The 27,959-nt window shown below is 38.5% G+C and overlaps 1 protein-coding gene across 2 annotated transcripts in view; it reads left to right on the top strand.

The window, feature by feature from the left end:
* ADAMTS17 (ADAM metallopeptidase with thrombospondin type 1 motif 17) overlaps nucleotides 1-27,959 on the top strand; it is a 3,302,852-nt gene that overhangs the window by 2,009,304 nt on the left and 1,265,589 nt on the right. For both annotated transcript variants that reach the window (XM_044078403.1, XM_044078402.1), the window contains exon 15: nucleotides 15,632-15,752. In XM_044078403.1, coding sequence (XP_043934338.1) covers nucleotides 15,632-15,752 — 121 coding nt within the window. The remainder of the gene's footprint in view (nucleotides 1-15,631; nucleotides 15,753-27,959) is intronic.

Genomic DNA, 27,959 nt, shown 5'->3' with positions numbered 1-27,959 from the left:
GTAGAGGAGACTTAATTACCAACAGTTAGGACAGGATGAGATGAGATAAAAACGGTGATGTATAACCAATCTACAGGAAAGTCCCCAGGAATAGATGGTATTCTTGTGGAAGTTTGGAAGCTAGGAGGAAAAAACTGATGAAGATCTGGAAGGTTTTGTTTAACAGTATTTTAAGAGGCAAGGAAGTAGCAACATCCTGGAAGAAAGCGGTGGTGGCTGTAATACCTAAAGAGGGTAAAGACCCATCAGATCCAGCTTTATAAAGGCCCATTTTAATAATAAATCATGATTCTAATGTGTTTGTCTATAATGGCTAAAAGAATGGCAAAAATGAATTGATATGGATCAATGCAGTTTTGTGGTGGGGAGGCAAACATTTGACAACATTAACAGAACAGTGATGATCCAAAGGGAAGCAGAATGTAAGAAAATACCACTGTTGTTGGTGGGTCTTGATGCAGAGAAAGCATTTGACATAGTAAGCTGGGACTTTATGACCAGAGTTATGGAAGCATTTGCATTACCTGATAAAATTACAATGTTAATTAAGAGGATATATGAAGGATCAGAGATGAAAATTAAAGTGGGCGGGGTCCTCTCTGCTAATCTTTGCTTGATAAGAGGAACCAAGCAGGAGTGTCCTCTCTCCCTTTTGTTATTTGCATTATATTTAGAACCATTGGCAAAGAAAATAAGAGACTCAGAAATTCAAAGATATAATTGGTGTGGTAGTCAAGAAAAGCTGGCTCTATTTGCAGATGACATTATTTTATACATGAATAAACAGAACCGGACATTACAGTGGACTGGAACATATTGAGACTGTTTTAAAACTTTTCAGGGCACAAAATTAATAAAGCTGAAACAAAAGCAATAGCAGTAAATTATGGACCCACATACGAATTGGTTCAGCAATATCCATACTTATGGGGGCATGATAAAATGATGTATTTAGGAGTATGGATTAAAATTATACTGGTGTAGCAGCTAAAGATATGTGGAAAGAGACTAATAATGAAAGATGATACAAAAACTGAGAAAATGGAAGTTCTGTTATATGGATACAAGCAATTAAAATGTTTTTAGTCCCTTTAGTCATATACAGGTAGGCATATTTTTATCAACCAGAGGATAAGTTATGGATAGCAATTAATAAAGAGCTGAAGAATTTTATCTGGTAGGGGAAGATGGCAAGAGTCAAGTGGGATATGCTTATTCTTCCAATAGAATAGGGCAGATTGAGATTAGCCGAGTTGAAGGGGTATTTCAGAGCAACACAGTTAAGGCTCCTATATATAGTACAAGCAGAAAACTATAATTCAAAGTGGAAAAAGATGATGATGAAATGGGGAGAAGCTCAAGAAACAGGATAGACTGGGATTTTGAATGCAGACCTTTAAGGAGAATAATAATAATCGTACAGAATATTATATTCATAAAGTAGCAGAAAGTATTCTAAGAACTAAGCCAATATGGGAATGGAGAAAGGAGATTCTGTCGGATAGGAATGACTGCAATTAGGGATACAGACAATAGACAAAAAGTGGATGGAATATATTGGAGAAAACTGGCAAAGGAACCAAGATCCAAGTTTTTTTTTTTTTGTTGTTTGGTTCATCGGTTAAAGGAACCAAGGCACTGGGAGCAAATAACTAAAGAGGGAAAGGTAATATAATGGGAAAATGTCAATAACTTATTTGAACTGCAGGTTAGAGATTGCCTTTCCTGTCAAGGATTGACATTATACAGGCAAAGAGAAAGAAAAAGGGGGGTCCTAAAGGAAAGACCAACAGTGGTACAGTTTTTAGTAGACTCTAGAACAGAAGTTGGAGTAAGAAATAATTAGCAGAGCATATAATTATTGCATGATAACTATAAGAATCAATCCAAGGAGGTTAGGAAGGATTGGGACGAGAGAATGGATAAGCAATTCACAAAGAAACAAAGAAGGATATATGTATGTCTTCCAGATATGCAACAAAATCTAGAAGATTTAGGATCTTTGCTTGGAAGTGTTTACATAGGTATTTTATACCCCAAGTGGACTTCAAAGAATTTTTCTTCAGGTAGACAGCAAATGTTGAAAGTGTGATGGGGCAGAAAGATGTAACTGGGAACATATTTTCTGGGAGAATAATGAGTTAACAGACTTTAAAGATGTTTTAAAGACAAAAGCTTGGTCCGAAGCCTGACTTTCAATAGATCTCAGCTTTTTGCTGCTCTGCTACATATGAAACCCTAACCCAGAATCAGGTCGTCTATGAATTATTTAGTACCTGGTTCCCCACAAACATGCAGTGCACTGCTGGAGAGAGGTGGCCCCCTTCTGTCCACACTCCGACCAAGTGAAGAGCGGTACTCCTCGCCAACCTTGCAGCCAGCTATCCGTGGCCAACTGGAGATCCGTGGCACTGCAGTATCATTACATTTAGGCAGGCTTCTTACTTAGAGGTGTTCAGTCATAATCACACAGATGCTAGCTTTGCACCATTGGCTCCTCAGCCAAGCACATACACCAAATGCCTGTACTTGAGATTCTTCTCATACTTACCTGCCTCACAATGGTCTAAGCCCAGCTCACATTCCCTATTAGTGGGTGAACAATCCAACACTTGGTGAATTCTGCTTCACAATGATAGGAAGAGCAGACATCAAAGAATCAAAAAAGTCATAAAGATTCCCGGCAGACTTCTGTCGGAGATGCTGGGTGAGCAAACTGGAGCAACTAGTGAAATTATTGTTTTTGAGCTATGAATTGCCTAGACATAGTAAGGCCTTGCTGAGTCTAATTATGATGGCTGTCAAAAAAGCAATTACTAGAAAATGGAAATCAAAGTCTAAACCAACTTTAATAGAAGTAGTAATAGAGATAAAGCTAGAAATGGGATCTTTAAAAAAGGGTATGAGCAAATTACACATGGAAAAATGTGAAATGTGGGATCAATGCATGCAACAGAGGAGCAAGGTTTAAAAGAGGGCAGGATTTGAATGAGCTATGTAATGGCTGACTGACAATGACTGGATATATTAAAAGTAATGTATAATGTTTGCAGTTACAGTTATGTTGGCATGGTTTGTAGTGTATGTTTGCAAATGAGATTGTATCGCTATGGTTTATTTTCATTTATATCAATGTAAGATTGCCTATGTCGTACATGGTAATTTAATAAATATGTTTCTTGTTTTAAAAAAAATATATACAAGGGGTTTTACTGGAGAAATGTCACTCAACCAGTATTCAGATGACCCTACTCTCATTTTCCATACAAAAGACATGTAGATTATGTGCGTGTGTGTGTGTGTGTGTGTGTGTGTGTGTGTGTGTGTGTGTGTGTGTGTGTGTGCGTGTGTGTGTGTGTGTGTGTGTGTGTGTGTGTGTGTGTGTGTGCTTGTGTGTGTGTGTGTATGTGTGCTTTGCTGCAGGAGTTAACAAACCTCTCTATGTAGATCAACAATAGCCATCTACTGTGAAATGAAAGTACGCAAGGGCTGTGCTGTTCCTTAAATAAGATGGTAACAGTCAGACCAAATAACATTTATTCAAGCCACACCCATTATGTTAAGAATGTCATCAGCTGCAAACAACTTAGCTTATATTTAGACTAAAAACTGTTTTTTGCAAATGCATGTCAGTCAGACTTTTAAATATGTTCACCAAACAGGGAGCTTGCCTCATACCCACTTCTAAACTGAAAATTATATAGGAAGTCCTACTTTTGAAATTACTGCATGGTGATGCCATAGTCATCACAGAGCCTTCTCTGTCAATATTCAGTAAGCTGAATAAGGTGTAACTGTAGAACATTGTGTGGTGACTATAAGGCAAGTATTCACCTGAGTCTGGTGTTAAAAACATTTGGAAGAACGGGAAGATTAATATACAGATTTATCATTGACACATCTCTACTTATTCAATATCTGATGAACTGGCCACCGTGTCCTGAACTTGCTGATTTGTTTTCCTGACAAGTGCTGCCATGGCAGTTTAGCTCATTATTTTTTCACATGATAAATACCTCTTGAAAATGAAGTAGAAGTTCAGAGACAGGGCACCGAGTAGTTTACTGCTTACCCAATGCGATGGTTTACCCTCAACTATTTGTAGCATTGACCAGATGTCTGAGTTTATGTCTGTATTAAAATTACATTACCTGAATTGCCACATGTAGTCTGACTGTAGCGATACCTAAAACAGTTTTCAGGTGCTTTGAAACTCTGTGCCTTCTATCCTGTATGTAATGTACCTTTACCCAGTTTCCTTATAATAGCACAGCCCTCCTCTTCATACTTGCATACTGATGTGTCTGTTACTCTTTCATCATCATCGCCTTCTTAATTTTCTTTACAAGCTTCTTCCACTGGCATATTTCCTTCTTCTCTTGCACCCTAGTACCGTCTTTCTATCATAAGTTTATCACTTCAGTAATGAATTACTGAGGTAGATGTAGTATCACTCAATCATCTGAAGATATCTTTAGGAATAATGATGATTCCTGATGCTGTTTTTGTACTGAATTGCATATTTTCCATTGCATTGAGAAGTCATACACGTTCATGCATTCTCTGGCTTAAAGTGCTGATATACTGTAAAGATTGCTATCATTAGTTATCTCGTGTATGCTTTACCGATAATTCATGTGCTCCTGGTAAATGATATATCTACTTTAAAATCCGATGCTAGTAACTGTTACATTTTGTATATTTTTTGCCTTAGCAGATTTTATATATTTGGGCTCATTCTAATGTGGTTAACCCATTTAACAGTATATAGTAAGTACACAAATACAATAGATAAGTCAGCTGACAGCATCTCCATTTTATTTGTGTGAGTTCTGTAAGTTAATAAGGTTTTTGAGCAACTTAAAATAACAGAACCGATTTTGGGTCTGCTGTGAAAAAGAAATGTGGGAGCCATATGCTGTACAAAAACAAAACTAAGACTTTAAAATATCAAATAAATATTTTTCTTGTATTGCAGGTATTTTGCCAGAGTTTTGCTTACGTCATGCTCATAAACAGTCGACCCAACTTGCAGAATATATATGCTTATGGCCAGCTCTGATGACCAGTTTAAGTCCATGAGCTTAGCTTGTTTTCATCAGTGTTCATTCTTTTTCCTGTGTGAATGACTCATGCCTACCCACATGTCTCGTAATTTGTCAGCTTCTTCTACATTCTGTATCAGGGCATTTCACTTCTAAAAATATCTCTTTACAAGAGATGATGGCTAATGTTTGATTGCTACTTGCAATGACCATCCTTTACCACATTGGACACAAGTGGAATATACGGCTGCTAGTTACATGGGTGTTTTGCCCCCCCCCCCCCCCAACCAGGAAAATAACACTCTCCAGGATCATGAGCCCTCCACCTTAAGGCACATCTTTTATTTATCTATTTATTTATTGTTTGCTTGTTTTTTTGAAAACATTGTGAATTGTGGGATGATCTTTAATGGACGTTTTTCAACAGAAAACAGTAGAAAACAGAAACAGTAAAATAGTTACAATAACAAAACAGGTAGATTGCCATCATATTTATGTAACTGAATGACTCTCATTTATGCTGTATCTCTGTAACCATGCATTTATACCCAGGTTATGACTGAAAAAGATCCTTCCACTCAAAAAAATTAAAAACGAAATGTACCACCACTATTGCAACCCCCAGCAATTGAATAAAATCGGTGGTGGAGTTCTTCTAATCTGCACTTATTTAAAAGTGTCTGGCTGCAATGGTAAAATAAATGCTCTAAGTAAGTCACTGATTCATTCTCCCATATAAATATGGCTGCCTATTACATAAAAAAAGTAACTGATTCAGGATTTGTTTATCTGTCAGACATTCAGAGTTCAGCTGGAAGGCAAGTAACCGGTACCTAATCCCTGGCTAAAGAATAGGATTGTAGTGCACGGAGAGTCATGATTATGTTCCAATAACAGTTAAACAACATCCTGATTCAGTGCTACTCTAGCACAAGTCCTAACCCAAACAATGCTTAGAGGGTTGTTTAACAATTCTTATGCCCCCCCCCCCTCCCCAAGCACTGTTAAGATCATGTCTGGCTGTAAAAGCTAATGGTGCCAGCCAGTAAACAGTAGCAGCAGAATATGAAATGGCTTCATTTAAACTCTGCCTACTGTCTACTATATTACAACCACTTTTTGGAACAAATTGCTTCCCTTAGACAGGGAATATGTAAGGACATAGATTCATAGGTTTATAGTTTAGTACTAGGCTAACTGTCCTTCTGGGCCATTTTTAAGCCTAGCCAATTACCCAAGTGAGAATCAAGCCCTGCACCTTGTGTCTGTAAGGTAAACATCTTAACCCCAACCTCCCTGCCAACATCCCCCCCCTAAACATAAACCACTTCCCTAGTGCTTTACAGGCTTTCAAAGCCAGCACAACAGTTTGTGTTTCTTTTAAATTTTATTCTTCTGTAATTAGTAGTACATGAAGCAGATAAATCTCCATGCACTACAAAGAATTATGAATTAATCTCTAATCATAATTTATTTTTATTTGTTCTCAACATGAATGCCAAGATTCACCTCTAAATCTTCCTTTTCTAGACCGATTTCTTGGCATCCATGGCTTGAACATATAATAAACACGTTACGACGCCTTGAACATATAATAAACCCGTTACGATCGGAGACCAATAATAATCCTCTGTATTATCTCAGCTGCATGACTTTAGAATGGACTGCCCATACTTTAGAATGGACACATATCATCAGTCAACATGGCAAACCATATATATATTAATTCTGTTTGTACGGGAAGCTGATACCCCTCTTTAATTATTATTAGCAAGAAAGTGTTGTGATGGTCAGGAGATGTGATATCATACTATGCACTGCTGACCACCAGTTAATATGCAAGAAGGTTAGTCATTAGAATAAATATGCAAATACACACTGCTGCCATGAGTTATGACCAACATTTGCTGCATCCAAATTAGCTTTACTTTGAATACCTTTAGATCAGAGTTATAACCACTGACCTTCCACGATTTATCCACATTGCTGCCAGCCCAATAACTTCCAGAACTGTCTTAGCAAAAGTAACTGAAACTTAGCAAGGATGATTTTGCATACACACACAATGCACAATATTTCCCATGAGAGGCTAATGAAAACTTTCTAGTGCCAGTTTCCCCTTTCTCATCTTTATTATAACTTGATGTGAACATCTAGGCCGGTAACAATCTGATCTTAAAATAAATCATCTGAAATACACTTTTTTGTAGCTGTTGCTAAAGTCACTCTTTAAAAGGTAGAAGCCAACAATTAATGATACACCAAGTTTAGCAATTACATTTATAAACAAACAAATCCATCACCAACCACAAGCCTTTGAAATTGGACAATAAAGTTCTTTACTTGAAGTAAATAAAGGTAAGCAAGGTACTTTGTAAGATTAAATGTACTGCATATATATGCACAGGGAAATATAAAACAAATGATTTTAATACAAAAATGGTATAGTTATCTTCATCCTACTACTAATCACTAACTAAAGAATATGTGATAGTGGTGGCTGATGAAGTAAGAAAATATAGTACACTAGATTCATATGACCTAACTACTAGCATTAGTATACATTATGGTGCTAGAAGGGAAAAGGCAGGAATTTAATAATTTATGTAATGTTGCTTAGGTTATATGATATATCGCAATATACATGATGTATAATGTTTATAAATGTTAATCTGTTAGTACAGTTTGCTTTTGTATAAATATAAATTTATTTATGTCACAAATTATGATTCAATTAAGGTGTGTTTAAAAAAAAGCTCACATGTACACAGTCAGTAAATTGGCTGAAATTGGTTGGCACATCTGTGTGTGGGGGATGAAATGTGTTTTATTGTATGTGTCCGACAACAAGGTGAAATGAATAGTAGTGTCTCTATGATTTATGCTTTATTTATTCATTTAGCCACAAACAGCCATCTAAGGTGCACACAGTCAATAATGTAGCTGTAAATAAACCGGCAGCTATAGATCCACAAAATTTGTCTCTAGCTTCTCAGCCACATGGCCTTCAAGGAGTAACACACATCACTGAACATACATCAATATATATATATATATATATATATATATATATATGTATAAAACAAATAATTGTACAATTATCCAATTAAACAGTTTAAATTAAATATTTCCAATTAACTTCACAATTCAAACCTGCAGGTATTAAAGTATTATACTTTAAAATAAAAACAGTTTCTTCATAAAGAAATGTGGCTGTAACTAGTATGCACATTTGGGAGGGGCTGTAGTGGGCTGCACTGTGTGCATCTGACAGTAACAAACTGAAATATGCCATGGGGTAAAGTATTTCTGCTTTTCATTGGTTTCATGGGTACTGCTGCTGTATGCATGGAGAAGGAGGAGACTGAATTTTAGGGGATACCTTTACATTGAACATTGCACATTTATTGCGCATTGTTTTACTGTTAGCAACCTCTATAAAATATACTGTTGTATTGTAGTCATACCAGACTTTTCATTCTGGAATGTCATATTTGTTGATATGTTTGTCTTTCACACTACACATCATGTTGTATTTTTAGACATATGAGATTATAGGCTTGTGCTGTGAGTTCTTTTTCTGACTAATTTACTGGAGGGTTTATTATTTATTTATTTATTTATTATTGACATTTGTTGACTGGGAAAGTCCACTGGGCTTGGGACCCATTTTCAGTGGAGGCCTGGGGAGAAAAGCTCCAATTTCCACGAAAATCATTACATTAATTTGTAAGGAAACAGTTACTTATAGAGCAAGTGAAATAATATAGAAAACTGTCTAAACAGCACATACGTTGTAAAAATGCACAATACAGTAACAAAAATATTTAACAATACAGCTCAAATTAAACAGTTAGAAATATTTAACAATACAGCTCAATATTTTTTTTTGGGGGGGTAGGAAAAGGGAAAGGTAGAATTAGAGTTTTAAACTTAAAGGCAGGATAGATATAGTTAGAATCATATAGCTAGGTAGTGGGAATATGTCGATTAGACGTGACGTATTTAATGGTAGTATTAAAAGTAGAAAGTGACACAGAAGAGAAAATTTGTTAAGATAGTTGTATAGATGTGTGGACTAGGATACTAAAGATTAGGGGTAACTCAAATTTGTTTGGTCTGAAGAAGCCTTATAGGTGAAAGTGCTTACCATTTTTGTTAATAAAAGTGTTTTTTTGATTATATGGTGTGATTAACAGAATTGTGTTTGCACCAGGAGATTTATACTACAACAATGGAGAGACTTTTTATCATCTAAAGATTTTTTGCTAGCTGTGGTTTGTTCCTGTGGATGTCCTATACCTTCTATATCACTTATTTTTACTTAATTTATTGCTGACTATTAAGTCAGATTTTTTTTGGCTGATAAATTAATATCACCATCATGAAGGGGAGTGTGTGATGAACAACTTTTATATTTAAACCTTCTTTGTAACTGTTACATGTCTGTTGCATTTTCGGTGGTTTAGGTAAGGAGAAAGCAGTCCATCCATGAACTCTGCAGGTGTCAGGCAGTAAGAAATTCCCACGAGACATTGTGGTAATGAGTTAAGGGATGCTAGATCATCACAATGGCAGATTCCTTTCTCCATGAGTTTGGATGGAGGAAGAAGTATGTTAGAGTCCCTAGAGAAATTAAGGTTTGTTGGCCCAAAAGCCATTCCTGCAGCAGAAAGTCTGTAAATGGCACTTACTCTGTTTGTATTTGTGAGGTACTTTCTTTGAAGAATAAATGAGATCTGTTTTTTGACTTCACAAGGGATGTAGAGATGCTTGATAGGTTACATGTAAGGATTAGTTTGGTAAGGACCTGGTCAAGGATATTAGAGCCTCTAGTAGATAGCTTTTCAGTTTATTCTAGTGCATGCTTACCATGCAAGGAACTATTACAGTTGCACAACAAAAGGAGTGAATGGAATTCTTCACAAATACTGCAATAACTGCATGTCATTCAGTACAGCATGGTCTGTACTAAAACAATGAACTGGAAAATTAACAAAAAAAATTAGTTTACTTAAATCAGATACTCAGTTATATGCGTGTTAGTAGTGAGAGACAAGCAAAATCCACAAACTTCAAAGTCAGCATCATCACTACTGCAGGCTCCAGATAAGTGGCACACAAATGCCAGCATATTGCAAAATGAGAAAGTTTAATTCATAACATATATAATTGTTTTGTTGCTGTTACTTTTATATCATATTTCAAACTCTATAAACAATTATATAACATGTCTGTCAGGCATTCGCCCTTTTCACAGTGTCACAGGATCATAGGTTCATAGGTAGGTACTAGGCTATCGGCCCAAGGGCCTACGTAAGCCTAGCCAGCAAGGTTCCATAGCTTACGCCACCCAAGAAAGTTATTTTCCTGTGCCACTGTCCAGCAGAGACACAGAAGTGATCCCCGGGGTGTATTTCCTATTTCCCACCCACTCATCAAGATTTTTCTTGAAGAGTGCTAATGAAGAACTTTGCTTGACATAGATGGGTAGCTTATTCCAGAGTATAGGAAGTCTCTGGGACAGGAATCTATCCCTCCAGCATGTCCTGTTTATTGTGGTGACAAGGTGTAGGTCCCTAGAGAGTGTAGCTCGGAGGGATTGGGATTTCTTTAGGTGTAGCATGTCCATCACCTCTGGGTTTGCCATAGCTTTATATGTTAGGCAGAGATCACCTCAGAGTAGGCGATATGCTACAGAGTAAAGCTGGAGTTTTTTGAGGCAGTCAGTGTAGGGCATTTGTTTGAGGCCAGTAATCCTCTTTGTGAGGTACTTCTGTGGCCTTCCCAGCTGCTGCAGATGTCTTGTGAGGTACATTCCAAAAGGGGCGTTGTACTCTATAATGGGTCTAATGAGTGCCGAGTAGAGGGGAACAATGACCTCTTTTTTCCTAGATGAGAACCCTTTTATGATGAGGTGTGCCACGTACAAGGACTTCCTGACTACTGTGGCGATGTGACTATCAAAGGAGAGACTACTGTCCACCTGGGTCCCAAGGTCTCTTATCATGCATTCGGTGTTAAGTAGATTGCTGCCTATGTGGTAGCTCATGGGTACAGAGTTTTTCCCAAAGAGGATGACACTGCACTTTTTGGCATTAAGCTTGAGGCCATGGCTCTGACACCAGGCATCTGTCTCAGTGAGGCCCTTCTGTAGGATGTCCACATCATTTGGGGACTTGACTATGGCTCCTAGTTTGCAGTCATCTGTGAACTTCGTTAGCCAGAGGCCTTCTGTGTTAGCCTGTACTTGAGAGAAGTAGATACCAAACAGGAGAGGTCCCAGGACGGAACCCTGTGGTACTCCACTTGTCACTGCTTTGAGGTCAGATTTTGAGTCTGCAACTTTTACAGTGTGGGTTCTGTCAGTGAGCCAGTTGACAACCCATCTTGTGACATAGGGAGTTATACCTAGTTTAGTGAGTTTAGCTATAATTCCAGAAAGGGGGATGGTGTCGAAAGCCTTGGCGAGGTCAAGATAGGCTGTGTGAACCACCTTACCCTCATCCATGGCTTTGGTGACTGCCTCAAAGAAGTCAATCAGGTTCAGGAGGTGTGATCTGCCTTTCACAAACCCGAAGTGGGTGGGGTCCAGAGTTTGGAGGTTACCAATGTCTTTGTTTATGAGTTCCATGGTGATACTTTCCATGGCCTTGCAGACCAGGCTCGTCAGGCTAATAGGTTGATAGTTCCTGGGATCAGTGGTACTTACTTACAGCGAATGGCAGTACTTGTCACAGTAATCCACTACATCTCATAAATCTGATTCTGTACTATCAGTCTGGCTTTTTGAAACTGAAACCATCGTATCAGGTGATAGAAGCTGAAATCCTCAGGTAGGGTGCCTGTTTTATATATCTGGGTTAGGTTGGTTATTAATATCCAGTCTAAGATACTTTCCTTATTGTTAAGCTTACTGATTCTGGTTGGAGAAGATATCATCTGGGAGAAGCCATGCAAATTTATATGGGTGGAGGGGAAGTCTGAAGAGCAAGTATTCCAGTCGATATTAACATCCCCGAGAATAATAGTTTCCTGGGGGCAGTTAGTGGATAGCCATTGGAGGATACCCTCCAAGGTATATGTGTTGTCACCTGGGGGAATATAGATACATGCAATGTTTATAGATTTGTGTTTGTTGATTTGGACCTTTGTGATGAGTATTTCTGCAGTTAGTAAACAAGGCATTTGGAGTACTAGCTTTGGATACTTCCAGAGTGGATTTATACAAGATGGCTATCCCCCCCTCCTTTCTTAGAGATGTGATCGAGTCTTAATATATTGTACTCTGGGGGTATAATCTCATTATCAACGGTAGTAGGCTTGAGCCAGGTTTCGGTAAGGCATAGTACATAAGGGAAGTGGACATCCAGGAGGGCATGTAAATAGTGAATTTTCAATCCAACCACATTCCTGAACGTTAGGTGCTGTACATCAGAATTGTTTGCAGTAGAGCATATATGACTTTTGTGACTGCATTCCAAGTTATTATGATCTGGACTATTATCATCATTTATTTTGTTTGTAGCATGCAAGGGAAGCCATATAAATACTACTGTTACTACTACCACTAATAATAATAATATGAAGTACCTTCTTGTAGTTGCACTCTAGCACTAGAACTCTGGCATGAAATGACTCACTTTCAGAATTGCCCTCTAAGCTGCAGCAATATCACATTTTTAATAATAATAATAATAATAATAATAATAACACTGATGATCATAAGGATGATCATAATAATAATGATTATTATTAGTTAAACTAGTAAATACGTTTGACTAGCTCTACAAGATATCAGCAGTATGTTCAGCATTGTTTCTTGACAAAGCCATAGCAACGCTTTGTTTCTGGTTCTGTTAAACTCTCAGCAGCTGTAAGTCTTTAAGTAGCTATTCGTATGTTTTTGCTGGGCTTCATGAACATGCCTGCTATCTTTGCATATATTTTACTTAACAATCCTTTAGCTTCTTTAGATCCATCAGACCTATTTTTGACTTTTATTTGTGTTATTGCTTGTATAAATCTGTAAATCATTCCATATATGAATCCTTTAATTGTACACAATGTATTTATTTCTTGAAGTGCTTTTCAGGGGTTTTCTGTAGATGTACTTTCACTCAAGCAAAGTCTGACTGAGTGGTTTCACTTTGTGCCTAGAATACATCAGTCAAATCCATAAAACTGATGACATAATATTAGGTAGATTTAGTGGCTTAAATATAGAGTCTGATAATATACTGTTTCTGCATCAGGCCTTAAGTGAAATATTCTTTGTTCTCACCACTAGCGTTTCTGACCAGCAGTCATCACTGAAACTAGGTACAGATTGGACATCATTCACATTATATAATTCAACTGCACCTCCCAAACAGTTTAGTGTTATGCTCTTTATAGCTCTCTAACATACTTTGGCAAATAAAATGTATATGCCCTTTTCCCCACTGGGTTATTGCCCCCCTCCTACTTAGCTTTTATATTTATGAATCTCATTTCACTGAAAGCTAACAATATAAAGCCAAAAGTAAATGGGGGGCTATGCCGTCCACACACCCCCATACATATATATGTGTGTGTGTGTGTGTGTGTGTGTGTGTGTGTGTGTGTGTGTGTGTGTGTGTGTGTGTGTGTGTGTGTATTCATTATAGAGAGAGAGCGAGAGCTACACATACATATATACACAGGTCCCCTACAGATGATCGAAATCCTAAAAAGTCGACTTTCATATGGCCGAGACCATATGATTGACTTTTGGAATTTCGAATGTTCAGAACGGACATCTCCATATAGTGTGGAATGGGAAGATTTCCATCTTCCACACCGTAGTGCAGTCTCAGAGTTGGTATATTTAAATTGCAGGGGGTGTCAGGGGTGCAGCAATGTGTATGCAAGTATTTGTTTTGTGTGTTTTATTTTACACAATGTTCGAAATTCCAAAAGTCGATCATATGGTCTCGGCCATATGAAAGTCAGCTTTTTGGGATTTCGATCATGTGTAGTAGACCCATACACACACATACATATGATTATAAGACAAAACTCAAAACACACCTTCCCTGAAATCTAAGACCATGAGGAAACATTCCAGGCTTAAACTCCACTGAATAGCAACAACATTGAACTTCACATTTCTGAAATGAGATAATAAGTAAAGTGTAAGTATTGTTGTAGGGGGTCAACCCCCTTCTGCACCTCTGTTGTTGGTAACCATCCCCCACAAACATATATGTAACAACTATGGTCACACAAACATGAAGAACAGAGAAATCTACCAAAAAAAAATGATTCACTGCTGGCACATACCAGCAGTGAATTCCTTCACAAGGCAGTGATTGCAAACTTCACCTCTCAATAATAAGACCGCACACCCTCTCCTTAAACATATGAAACACTCTCACTTACAGTGTCACTCTTGCACCCTAACACGCTTTGACACAGCAGATCTTGATATCTTTTTCTTTTGCATACTTTCATGTTTGATGCAATGTCCGTACCTTGCACACATTCAGTGCCAGCCTTGATATGAACACACACACACACACAAACATACATGTGTGTGTGTGTGTGTGTGTGTGTGTGTAATTTGATGTAATTATTAAATGTACAGTTGATTTTAATTATTTAACAGCAAGGTTAAGCTTATTATATTGAGGTTCTTACGTATGGACCTCTGCATTATAAAACAATAACCTTCTGATTTCAGAACTGTTATTAGAGTGCACCATGTACTACAGCATGTTAAAAGGCTTAGTGGCATAGGAAGGATAAAGCCTTGACTATGACCAAGGTCAGCTGAGTTTGACTAGTAACTCAGAAACCTCCAGGAGCTGCAATAAGGAAGAAAGAGGATTGCTAAGTCTTTGCCTGTTCACCTCTTTTGTGGGAAGGGATGGTGTAACACGCTGGCATAAATGGGTTGATGTTTGCATTCCCTTAGGGGGCTTAAGAAGGCAATTCAGGCCAAGTGTGCAGATGAGCTTGGGAGGTGTCACCATATTAAGCGCTGAGGAAATCCTAGACCATACCTAACTGCAGACATTTCAGCCTCTTAATACATCTATAGCCAAGCTAGCACCTATCAGGCCAGTAGTGGTAAATGTCTGACTGTCCCCCACCATGGTAGCTCGTCACTTGCCAGCTACATGCCCAGGCTGGTAAACCAGGTGTAGAGGAATTACTCTGATGTAATCTGCTTCTGCAGCATTGCTGAGGGAGCACAGGCTTAGGAGATCCATACTGCTGCAAAATCAAGTCCGACAAGAGCAGTGTGCAAATTGTGTGGAAAAAAAAAGAACAATGCATTAAAAAGCTGCTGTATAAAACTTATGTTTGCAGTTTAAAGACTGTCCTTCTGTTAGAAATGAATCTCTTTATTTAAAGAAAGTCCATTAATCATAACTTTCATCACCCTTAATTTTGCCTGATTTTTGCACTGCAGCTTTTATAGCCGTTTCAGTAGTGATGAAAACCATAGGATTTTGAAAATAAAATTTGCTACCACCATGTGATTAACTCAATTTAACCTAATGCTTGAAGTGTTTGATAAATATTTTAAATAAAGTAGATATTTCACATGCATTTAACAGAAAATTGGCTGTGACGGAATCATTGGCTCGGAGGCAAAAGAAGATCGTTGTGGTGTGTGCAATGGAGACGGCAAATCATGTAAGATTGTAAAGGGAGATTTTAACCACACGAGAGGAACAGGTAAGATCAGAATCTTATTAGCCTTTTGCATCCTGAAATATCTTTATTTTGATAAAGTTTTTGCTCAGAAAATATAACATTCATTTTTCTGAACATTTGTATTCATGAACCATTTGGTTTGCTTGTGTGTATACATGTAAGCATGTCTGTATGTACGTATGTGTGTGTGAACGTGTGGGTGTGTGCATGTGTGTGTGTATGAGAGAAAGAGAGAGAGAGAGAGTGCCAAGATGCATGCATTCATGTGAAAGTGACAATTTTTTTGCTTAATGTAGAGGCATTATTATTCAGATGATGTGTCCTTGACTAGTGTTTTATGAGGAAAGATGTAATAAACAGTATATTCAGTCATATTTGAGTGTTTTTTAAAAAAAGTGCTATACATGTGGGAATGGACTGTTCTAATGAAGGGTGGTGACTGCAAACATTGTGTGTGTGTGTGTGTGTGTGTGTGTGTGTGTGTGTGTCTGTGTGTGTGTGTGTGTGTGTGTGTGTGTGTGTGTGTGTGTGTGTGTGTGTGTGTGTGTGTGTGTAAGCACAAGATAGATTTTGTCTAAATGATGGCATGGAGTATGTACAAAGCTGTTATAAAGCTGTTTATCTATCCTATTTAAATGCTAAGTATAAACATGTCAGGCCACTGCTCATTTTTTTCGGTGCAATCCAGGATGCTGGGATTCAAAAAAAAGTGCATTACATCACATTAGGACATATGATGCAACAGCAGATGCTAGATTAGTAAACTACAAAGTACAGATGCCATGGCTTTAGTTACTGAAATGAAAAGCAGTTCCTGAAACTTTTCAGAAAGAGCTAATTTCTAATGAAATGTATAACAGTTCCCAGATTTTGCAAAATAATTCCTGAAAAAAGCAGGCAGAAATGTTGAGTCCTGCAAATGTCTATAGAGAATTAAGTGAAAATTTAAATACTAAATTACAGCAGCTCAAACAGTACAAATGCATGATGGAAAGTGTAACAGTTATTCAAGCAGTTAGGCCATGAGACATAGTTCCCAGCCTTCTGTCCTGTGTTACCAAACATTTAATCATAATAAAAAGAATGAAGTAGATTTATATAGGCATCAGATTTATAGTTAATGAATGAGGGCAGTTTTTTTAGCATTGTTCACAGTGAAATTTGCATTGTACAGTGAGTGCTAAATGTGTATTTTATGATCCAGAAAAGCAGTAGTTCTTGGAGTTTGTTATAAGTAAGAGACATTTTAGGAGATAGGGTCTCCAAAAAATAAATATATAGACCATTTTATAAATTAAACTAGCCTTTATAAATCACAGACTAACAGTAATGTAAAACAATTTAAAGAAAAAAATATTTATGATGCTACCTCTTAAAAAAGGTGTCCATTTCAACTTACCTGCAGAATAGAGTCAAAACTGAAAGGTGTTAAGAGAGTCATTGAACATCTGAATAGTGATAGTGATTAGTCAGGGTTGTGCTAGGTACACATCTTAGCTTTTTGCATATGTGTGTGTCTGTGTACACACCCACACACACACACACACACACATATATATATATATATATATATATATATATATACATATATAAATATATTTATAAATATATATATATATATATGTGTGTGTGTGTGTATTTGCACATGCATACAATCATACATATAGATAGTTGCTATATCGTTGTGTCTATATATCCTGTAGTATGTCCTCCACTGAGTACCCTGACTATCTAAGTCAAATGGAAAAGCACTCCATAAAACCAAATGCACTTTTTTATGGGTGACTTTATATAAGCAACAGTGCCAACAGAGTGGGTGTTACTGCATAAATAATGCCTGCCCAGGGGTGTTCTGAAGCCCATTGCAACTTTCTAATTTTATAACAGCAATATATAAAATCTGTTCCTATTTTTGAGATTTTGTCCCTCCTTTATTTTAGGGTTTATCCAGATTTCTTGAGCTAAGAGGTTGAGAGGCATGCAAACCTCAGTTGTTGCTGCTGCCAGTGGTCGATCAATCAAATTTTCTCTCATTGTCTCTCACATGCACAGACAACACACATTTCCACTTTCATGTACTTTTCTTTCTTAGCCTTTTATGATTCTTTTAATTTTACACTCACTAAACAGCAAAAGCACTTCTTAGTCAGTGTGAAATAATGTCTCAGTCTATCTCACGTCACTTTCATGCACGCATATTCTGACTCATACACACAGACATAAACACACACACTTTCCTATTTTTTTTTTAATTTTACATTCACTAAACAGCAAAAGAGCTGATTAGCGTGCGCAAGATGATGGCGACTGTTAGCTTACTTTCAGTGGCAGTCTCATTTTTCAACGGGCATTACCTCTACAGTGTCACCCTTCTGGTGAATGTTCATTTCCATTCAGAGTGTTGATGTATAGATCGCCCATTTTCTAACCCACCTCTGTTTTACTTGTACTAATTTCTGTCATCAGATTCTCCACTTTACCATCGTGTGATAATGCTCTTGACGTTGTCCTTACCACCATCTTTGTTCCCAGTACTACTATCGCTAATGTAAAATCCAACCATCTAGCTGTAACCTTATCCCTCACAATATATTTTCTAACCCAAAAGAATCCCATAGCATTTCATAATTATCCCAAAACAAACATCCTGTTTTTAATGCAGTTCTCCAAATAAATAACATATCTGATGCTATTTCATACCCCTCTGAATTCTATTATTCCCTATGGACATTTGCATCTAGAAGTCTGTTCTCATTTGCCATAAGAATAATGGTAAATTCATAACTAAACTTGTATGGTGGAATTTTCATATAAACATGTTTTACAACAAAAAGATGAAAAGTCAAACTTTTCAAACATATCACAGTCTTCCAGTATAAAAAAGACTGTTAAAAAAAAAAAACAACATTCAAGCAGACCAAGGTGTGCAAGACCACATATGAACTCATGGTCAATAGTAACTCTGAAGATAACCACAAGGCTTTTCAATTACATTAGAAATGTTACCCATTACTGCCCCAGATGTATTTGCAGTGGAGCCTTCCAGTCTGATCCTGAAGTTATTGGTGATATCTCCACAGACAAATTCAATGTTAATTTCACAATCCCATCTCATTGAGATGTACCCCTCAATACTGACCATACCATTCCTTCCAAAATCATCTTGACCAGATTATATCTACAACATCCAAAACCAAACATACTAACTCTATGGGACCTGACAGTATCCCCAGCTGTTTGCTGGTAAGTGTCAAGCCCCACTTACACACTTAATCTTTTTCAGAGCACTGCATACAGTATGTCTCTGAAGCATGACAAACACCTGCACTGGTATCTTTACATAAAGGTGGCACCACATCAAGCCCTGGAAACAAACAACCTACTAGCCTCCCAAGGATCACATACAAAGTTACGGAGCACGTAATGGTCTAGCTGATGAACAATGAAATAAGTGGCGGACAGGCCCTGGGCCCAAACAAGTTTGAGTTTGTAAAAGGAAGGTTGTACCTTTTAAATGTAATCAAGTTCTTTGAAACACCACTGAAGGTCCTTTCAAAGAAGGGCCTGAGAGACTTTGCTGCTTATTTTAACCTTACAGTTGCCTTGGACACTATCCCACATTTGGTATCATAGATAAACTTTCACAGTTTAAAATAAACATGTATGCAGTCTGCTGTATGGTCAGTTGGCTCTCTGACAGAACCCATGTTGTTAAGATAAGGAGCATCTCCTCTAGCCAGAGTAGTGTCACCAGTGATGTTCCACAGAGCTTTGTCCTGAACTCCTTTCTGTGCGGTGTCTACTTCTTACAAGTGAAAGCAGATGTGAAGGGACTGTAGCTAATTAAATTTGCTGCTGACTGCAAACTGGATACAGTTGTTTTACTTAGACTCTCAGATAGTCCAGCAGGACCTGGGCTAGACCATCTCCAGGTGTATTAGTCATAGGCTTATTTTAAATGCCCAAAAATGTTTATTTATTCATTTATTCAGATTTGTTTACTGGAAAACTGTGACTGGGCATGGGCACTCTTTTTCAGTGGAGTCCTAGGGAGAAAAGCTCCATGTTAACAAATTTAATTTGCAATCAATATTTACAATAACACATTTTATAATGCAGTTACAGTGTATGCTTAGCATAGTAGTCGGTATAATAAAATTTATTGATAGTCACAAACATTAATATACAGCATTGAACTGAGAATTTTCAGATAGAATAGTGGTGTATAAGAGAGCGTAATTTAAGAAATACATTAGACTGAGGTATTAGAGGGAATGAGAAAGTTTAAGTGTTAACAGAGAAGTAGCAATGGAATGGTAATTTGGTTGTGCCACATTAGAAGTAGGTATGATAATTTAAGTGCTACAGTAAAGTGAGGTATTAGAAGGGGATGAGCAGGTTAAGAGATTTAGTGCTTTAAGGGGAGGTATAAGAAGGTGATGAATGATGATAAGAGAAGCTGTGTCCCAGATGAGGAACAGGGACAAAGCCAGGAGGCAGAGAGAAAGTCCAAGTGATGGTTTGAAAAGTTGAAGGTGTGAGATATAATGATACTGAATTGTATTCCAAGTTCTAGGTACATTATTGGAAGAGAACCTGACCCCAGTAGCCCTTTGTAGATGGCAAGCAGTTGTTTATCATTTGAACAAAGGGGACAGTTTGGTTGATAGAATTGGAGTATGGGGCTAATTTCTGGGCATGCAAATGGGGTATAGAGAATTCTGTGGGTTAAGATAAGCTGAGCTTAATATAGTTGGTGAGAAAGTTCAAGCCAATTAAGTATTTTTACTGCTAAAAGGTGGTGGGTCCGGCAAGTTTTTTTGCAAGCAAATATGTCTGCTTTTTTGTAGTATCATTCAAGTTTAGAACTGAGTCTGGCTTATAGGTTGATCATGATAGGGGCTCCATATAGAACAGGGCAACTGGTAGCTAGAGTGTACCTTGTCAGAGTCTGTGAGGAATTTCTTTGTTCAATGAAGGGTGCCTAGCTTTTGATAGGTTTTCTTGATGCTGTTGCTGACTTGTAAATCAAATTTAATATTGTTGGCAATTGTCATGCTTTGTATTTTTTATGTGAAGTAACTTCAATCATGCTATTATTTAAGGAATACATTTTAAAGTTGTTTCTTTCCATGGAAAAGGGATTTTGGAAAAAAGAGAAGTAATTTAGTTTTTTGGGGGATTTAGTAGCAGGTGATTATCCTGTAGCCAATTTTCAATATGTAAATATAGTACACACACAAACACACACACACACACACATATATATATATATATATATATATATATATATATATATATATATATGAGTGCTACAAAACCCTGAGACCAAAATCTTGAAAGTTCAAAACATTGAAAACTCAAAATACTGAATCTCATAATACTGAAAACACACAGGGATACCAACACTTACTGTATTCTAGCACAAGTACATTCAGAAACATATTACCCTTCAACTACAAGCAGGGGGGCAAGCACCCCTGCACCCCCCACACCCCCTGCTACTTAAATATATCAACTCGGAGATTGCACTTCACTACACTAAGTGCAATCTCAGTGTTGATATATTTAAGTAGCAGGGGGTGTGGAGGCACAGCCCCTCACATGGGGAGTTTAGGGGGGCTCACCCCTCCTGCTTATACTTGGAGAAGAGTAATATGGTTTGTCTTTTATTTGTTTCTGTATGTACTTGTGCTGGAATATAGTAAGTGTTGGTATCCTGTGTGTTTTCAGTATTATGAAATTCAGTATTTTGAGTTTTCAGTATTTTTAACTTTCAGGATTTTGCAGCGCTCCTATATATATATATATATATATATATATATATATGTATATATATATGTATATATATATATATATATATATATATATATATATACACCTTTGAGAGAGTCACTACCCAGTCATCTTACCCTGTTGCTGGTACTTCTCTCAAAATGGATGCAGCATCTTTGACTTAGATAATTGTAATGGTATCTCCTATAGGGCTCCATTCAGTCTTCATCTTTTTACATGCTCTTCTTATTAGATCCTTCCTTGAATACAGTGCCTGTTTTGGAATGTACTTCACCTTGATGAACTTGAAAGACCCCCAACGTTTTCTGACCAAGAAAATTTCTGAACTACATACTGTTACCCCAAAAGACTAAAATCTGTATCTCTTTACTTTGTCTCATATAGACTCCTTAGAGATGATCTCTTTTGAGTCTTTTGAGCAGTAAAAATCCCTACCCTTTCTGACCTCTTCCACCTTCACAGAACTAATACCCAAAGCCGTATCCTCAACCACAAGATCAACAGCACCTGCTGGCATAATTGGTTCATAATCAAGTGGCTATCTGCCTAGAAAACTAGATTTAACGATTGGATGGAAGGCTATAAAGTCATGCCTGCAATATATGAAAACAACCTTCCTACCAGGGGTAACTAATATACTGTCAATGCCAGTGGATGTCATGGATAATCTTCTTAATATCCTTTTAGCCATGGTTGCAATAGGAACCTAGGAACATATAGGGCACTCTGAGTGGTTGATATGGAGTTGTATGTTCTCTGGGACAGTGTCCACTGAAAGCTGCACCATCTGAGAAAATAGGAGAATGTCCTGCTACCTTGTCTTCAGTATGATGCCCCGTGGACTCCTGATGAGGGTGTCTGGTCTCCTCCATTCACTAGAAGCCTGAAAATATGCTACCTATAGCTCACTTTTCTATGGAAATGGAAAAGTCATACTGTAATGGGTTGTGCCATAGTCAGCCACACCAAGCAAAAAAGGGAGAAGACTGAAATCACATCAGGATGGTGATGTGCAGAGACCAAGTTAGCCAACATGGAAAGTGTGCAAGTTCATTCTTTTCCTGGAATTAGAGATAGGTAATCTAACAACTGTGTCAGGTTATGAAAACCTAGATCTGAGATGACTTAAAAATCGAACTTGTTTGCTTTCATCTTTTCCCTCTTCCTTACTTTTCTGTTAGCAGTTCATGCATGACTGCAACAAATAAGACCAGTTTACATGCACTAGGTGATGAGCATTTGTGTGAAATAATTCACTATATAGTTTACTTTCTCTGTAAAGTGTTAGCATTTACCTGCTGGACCCTTTTTGGTTTCATTTCTGTCCCTCCCCCTTATATGTAGATAAAGGCTATTATAGGTTCATAGGTAGGTAGGTACTAGGCTATCTGCCCAAAGGCATTTATAAGCCTAGCCAGAATGTGTTGGCTTTCGCCACCCCTTGAATTATTTCCCTGTGCATTTGTCCAGCAGAGCCATTGAAGTGATCCCCGGGGTAAACTTTCTGTTTCCCATCCACTCGTCAAGGTTTCTCTTGAAGAGTGCTAGCGAAGAGCTCTGCCTAATGTAGATTGGAATCTTGTTCCAAAGCATGGGAATTCTCTGGGACAGGAATCTATCCCTCCAGCACGTCCTATTTATTGTTGTGGTGAGGTTTAGATCCCTAGAGCGTGTGGCTTGAGGGGATAAGGTTTTCTTTAGGTGGAGCATGTCCATCAATTCTGGGTTGGACATGGCCTTGTATGTCAGGCAAAGATTACCTCTGAGCAGGCGGTATGCAACCGAGTACAGCTGGAGTTTCTTCAGTCGAGCTGCATAGGGCATCTGTTTGAGGCCAGTGATCCTCTTGGTGAGGTACTTCTGTGGTCTTTCCAGCTGTTGCAGGTGTCTTGTAAGGTACATCCCAAATGGGGCATTGTACTCTATGATGGGTCTGATGAGTGATGAGTAGAGGGGCACAATGACTTCTTTTGATCTGGATGCAAACCCTTTTGTGATTAGGTGGGCCATATAGAAGGATTTTCTAACCACTTCAGCAATGTGATTATCAAAGGAGAGATTACTATCTACTTGGGTCCCCAGATCCCTTATTACATTTTCCGTATTTAGGAGACTACCACCTATGTAGTAGTTTGTAGGTACTTTGTTATTTCCAAAGGGAATAACTATGCACTTTTTGGCATTTAGCTTGAGGCCATGATTTTGACACCAGGTATCCGTCTCAGTGAGACCCTTTTGGAGGATGTCTGTGTCAGCCGGTGAGACAATTATAGCCCCTAGTTTGCAGTCGTCTGCAAACTTAGTCAGCCATAGTCCTCCTGTGCTTGTCTGTACCTCTGAGAAGTATATGCCGAACAGGAGGGGGTCCTAGGACTGAGCCCCGGGGAACGCCACATGTAACCGGTTTAGAGTCAGACCTAGCTCCCACAACTCTCACCATGTGGGTTCTGTCCGTGAGCCAATTGGCAACCCATCTTGTGACATACAGGTTTATGTTCAGGCTGGTGAGCTTGTCTATAATACCAGAATGGGGAATGGTGTTGAAGGCCTTTGCGAGGTCTAGGTAGGCTGTGTGTGCCACCTTTCCCTTGTCTATAGCCTTGGTAACTGTCTCAAAGAAGTCCACCAGATTTAGGTGGCATGATCTGCCCTTAACAAAGCTGAACTGGGTAGGGTCCAGTGTTTGGAGGTTCCCAATGTCTCTGTTAATGAGTTCCATGATGATGCGCTCCATAGCCTTGCAGACCAAGCTATTCAGGCTCATAGGGTGATAGTTCCCGGGGTCTGTTGTGGCTCCACCGTTGTGGAGCGGAATAACCGTTGCTGTGTACCACTCTATGGGTACGCAGCCTGTGGAGAGGCTGAGTTTGAACAGTGTGTTTAGGTGAGGGGTTAGTTCGTCTTTGAGCTCATGTTGGACAAAGCCTGGGACACCGTCCGGTCCCATTGATGCTGTGTTTTTGGCTTTGCAGAGGTCTATTTTATCCTGAATGTCTGTGATTTCAGGGGCTCTACATTCTTCTGGTATGGTTATGGGCCCTTTTGGGGGTGAGAGGAGGGTGAAGTTTGCACTGAACCTGTCTGCCAGGATGTTGGCAATATTGGTTGTTTCAGTGTATTTTGTGCCATTCTGAACTAACTCCGAGCAGATCTGAGCATTGCCACTTAGATTCTTGACATAGCTAAAGAATGCCTAGTGGTTATCTTTGGAGTCCTTGGCAAGTTTTCTTTCAAAGCTCGCCTTGGACGATTTTATGAGGGATCGTAGTTTCTTGCTGATGCTGATCAGGGATGTCTTCCCTTTTTGGGATTTTACTCTTTTCTGTACTAGTTTCCTCCTTCTATTGCATAGCTTGTTTATGGCAGGGGTCCACCAGACTGGTTTCCTTTTCTTGGAGGAGTCAGTCTTAGTTTTGCTTGGGATAGCGTGATCCATGCATTCTTGTAGGTGCCTGTAGAATGCATTAATTAAGGATTTTGCAGCTTGGACAACATTATCCTTTAGCATGGGGGCTTTGAAACTTTCCACCTCCATCTTAAGTAACGTGAATTATTAGCTGTTTGTTGTGATACACATTTAATCATGGCCATAGCCTGTAAACTGCAGGCTTATTTATTTTCCTTGTTTCTGATCAGTCACTTAATTTCTCCTTAGTTGTTTTTATTTGTATTTATAATGTTTCTTAGACATACTTTAGACAATTTCTTGCAATACAGGATGCAAATGTTTCTCAGTTCTGTAGATGCATGGACTGATTGCCTTGTGCTGATCTCATTTGCTGGAAGTTTACCTCTGTAGTTGCCATAATGTAAAAAAAATCCAGTTTATATTTATTAATTTCATCAGACACATATTTTGAGGTGTCCCACCCAGTGAACTGTTTTCATCTATACAGGTACACCTTACACCCCACTGTGCTACTGAACAGGTAGCCAGAAGAGATGTTTTTCTGTTATTTGTTATTGCACAAATCTTAACAGCCTGCCTGACTATTAGTATCTGCTCTACATAGCTGTTGCTTGCTTGGCCATGTAAAGATGTCTGATCATAGTAACACAGAATAATAGTCTATTTATCCAAGGGGCCTTTCTAAGCCCAGCCATGCTTCCAATAAAATTTGAAAAGTATTGGTTTCTAAGGGTTTGGTGGGGGGGTATATTTATATATATATATATATATATATATATATATATATATATATATATATACCTGGCCATCGGAGGCCTAACATTTACAAAGTTCCTCTCTCTAATACAGATATAAGTGCCAGACCTTGGGTATATTTACAGTTCCCCATCCACTGATCCAGGTTTCTGTTGCATAAATGCAGGGATGAACTCTGCTTCACATGGATTGGAAGCCTGTTCCAGAGAAACAGAAGCCTCTGAAACACATACCTGTCCTGCCAGCATATCCTTTTTGTATTGCAGGCGAGGTTTAGTTTCCTGGATTAGGTATTCTTGATGCTGTTTGTTTTACAGGTGTATAACAAGTCCTTTAGGGCTGGATTGGAGGATGCTTTGTCTCAGCAGCCTATAGGAGACAGAATATAAGGACATGGTTTTGAGGTGGTCCACATAGGACTTGTATTCTTTTTGTGAGGAATCTCTGAGGATGCTCCAGTTGTTGCATATGTCTGGCCATGTGCATACCAAAGGGGGCATTTTAGTCAATAATTGGTGTTATGAGAGCAGAGTACAATGGAACAATGACATTCTTGGATCTAAATGCTATACCCCTGGTTATAAGATGTGCAACATAGAATAATTTCCTCACTACAGAAGACACATGATGGTCGAATGCCAGATCACTGTCTATATGCATTCCCAAATCCTTGACTATAGAGTCTACTCTTAGGGATGTATTGTCAGTGTGGTAGTTTGCTGGTCTGGCTGTCTTTTAAAAAGATACTATGATGCACGTTTTGGCATTGAATTTTAGACCATGACTCTGTCACCAGCAATTAGTCTGTGTCAGGCCTTCTTGGAGGATAGTTGTGTCTTGGGGGGATTCGGTGACTGCACCCAGTTTGCAATCATCTGCAAACTTGATTAGCCAGAGACCCTTAACATTAGCCTTGAATTCAGAGAAGTAGATGCCAAACAGGTGCGGCCCCAGCACTGAGCCCAGAGGCACCCTACAAGTAACTGGCCTTTTTGTTGGGGAAGATTCCCCTTTTGCCCTGTCTGTAAGCAAGCTGGCTATTCAGCGGGTGATATAGGAGTTTATACCTAGTTTAGTCAGCTTTTCTGCAATGCCTGCATTGGGTATTATGTTACTACTTTCACCAGGTTGAGGTAGAAAGTATGCACCATTTGGCCTTGTCATTTTCTTTGGTGACTTTCCTGAAGAAGTCCACTAGGCTGAGTAAGCAAGACATGCCCTTGCCAAACCCAAACTGATTTAGGTGTGTTTGGGTGCAATGTTTGTTGGTTACTTGTGTTGTCATTTAGGATATCCATGGTTATTTTCTCCATAGCTTTACATATCAGGTTAGTCAGGTTCACAGGTCAATAATTTCCTGGGTTCATGGATGCCCCCCCTTCTGCAATAGGATAACCATTGTAGTCCTCTATTAGTTTGGCATGAAGCCTGCTTGGAAGCTGTGGTTAAATAGTGTTCCTAGTGATCCCAGTAATTCATTCTGTTAAAGATTCAGTTTCAGGCTGTTAAGGACACATCCTGGGATATGTTCAGGACCCATTGATGCAGTGTTGTTGGCCTTGGAGAGTGCCTTGAACACCTGCTCTCTAGTGATAGCTGTGGAAGTTTTGGATGTGGGTGTTTTCTGGGAGGCAACTGGCGGGGAGCAGGGAGATAAAATTGGGGCTACATTTCTTCCGGGAGGTTTGCTACATCATTTATTATAGTACAGGTGCCACCATTTACAGGTAATTTGGTACACTGTTGTGTATTTTCTTTGAGGTTACAGATATAGCTGAAGAAAGCTTTGTGACTGTCCTTGGCTAATTCTACACTCCTGGACTGAATCTGAAGAAGGTCCATGGAGATCAGTGCTCTACCTTGGAAAACAAATGCACATGCAATAAAATGTAATTTGGCTTTAGTGGACGTTATTAGCCCCACAAGTTGCTTGTTAAAATTGATGAGGAATTCTTTTCCCTGCTGGATATTGCACCTCCTAATTATTGCCATGAATTTCTTCCTTTTCTTATGCAGCCTATTGATGTTGGGATTCCGCCTGGGTGGCTTGTTTTTTGAGTTGATTCCATGCTTAATCTGGTTCAGTACAGCTGTCTCTCTGCAGCAGTTAACATGATTATATTGGATTTCTGTGAACAATTCCACATAGGCAGTGGTGTTCACACAGTTTGGGGGGAAATGCTAGGCAATCAGTCTACAGACTATTACAAGCATAGCTAATAACCATAGATCAGAATTAAACCCCCCTGTATCTTGTATCTGAGAAG

The sequence above is a fragment of the Protopterus annectens genome, chromosome 7.part0 (assembly GCF_019279795.1).
Source record: "Protopterus annectens isolate FY-2018-M chromosome 7.part0, PAN1.0, whole genome shotgun sequence".
Classification (NCBI taxonomy): domain Eukaryota; kingdom Metazoa; phylum Chordata; order Ceratodontiformes; family Protopteridae; genus Protopterus; species Protopterus annectens.
The sequence above is the reverse complement of the archived record's forward strand: the minus strand, read 5'-3'. Positions and strand labels throughout refer to the sequence as shown.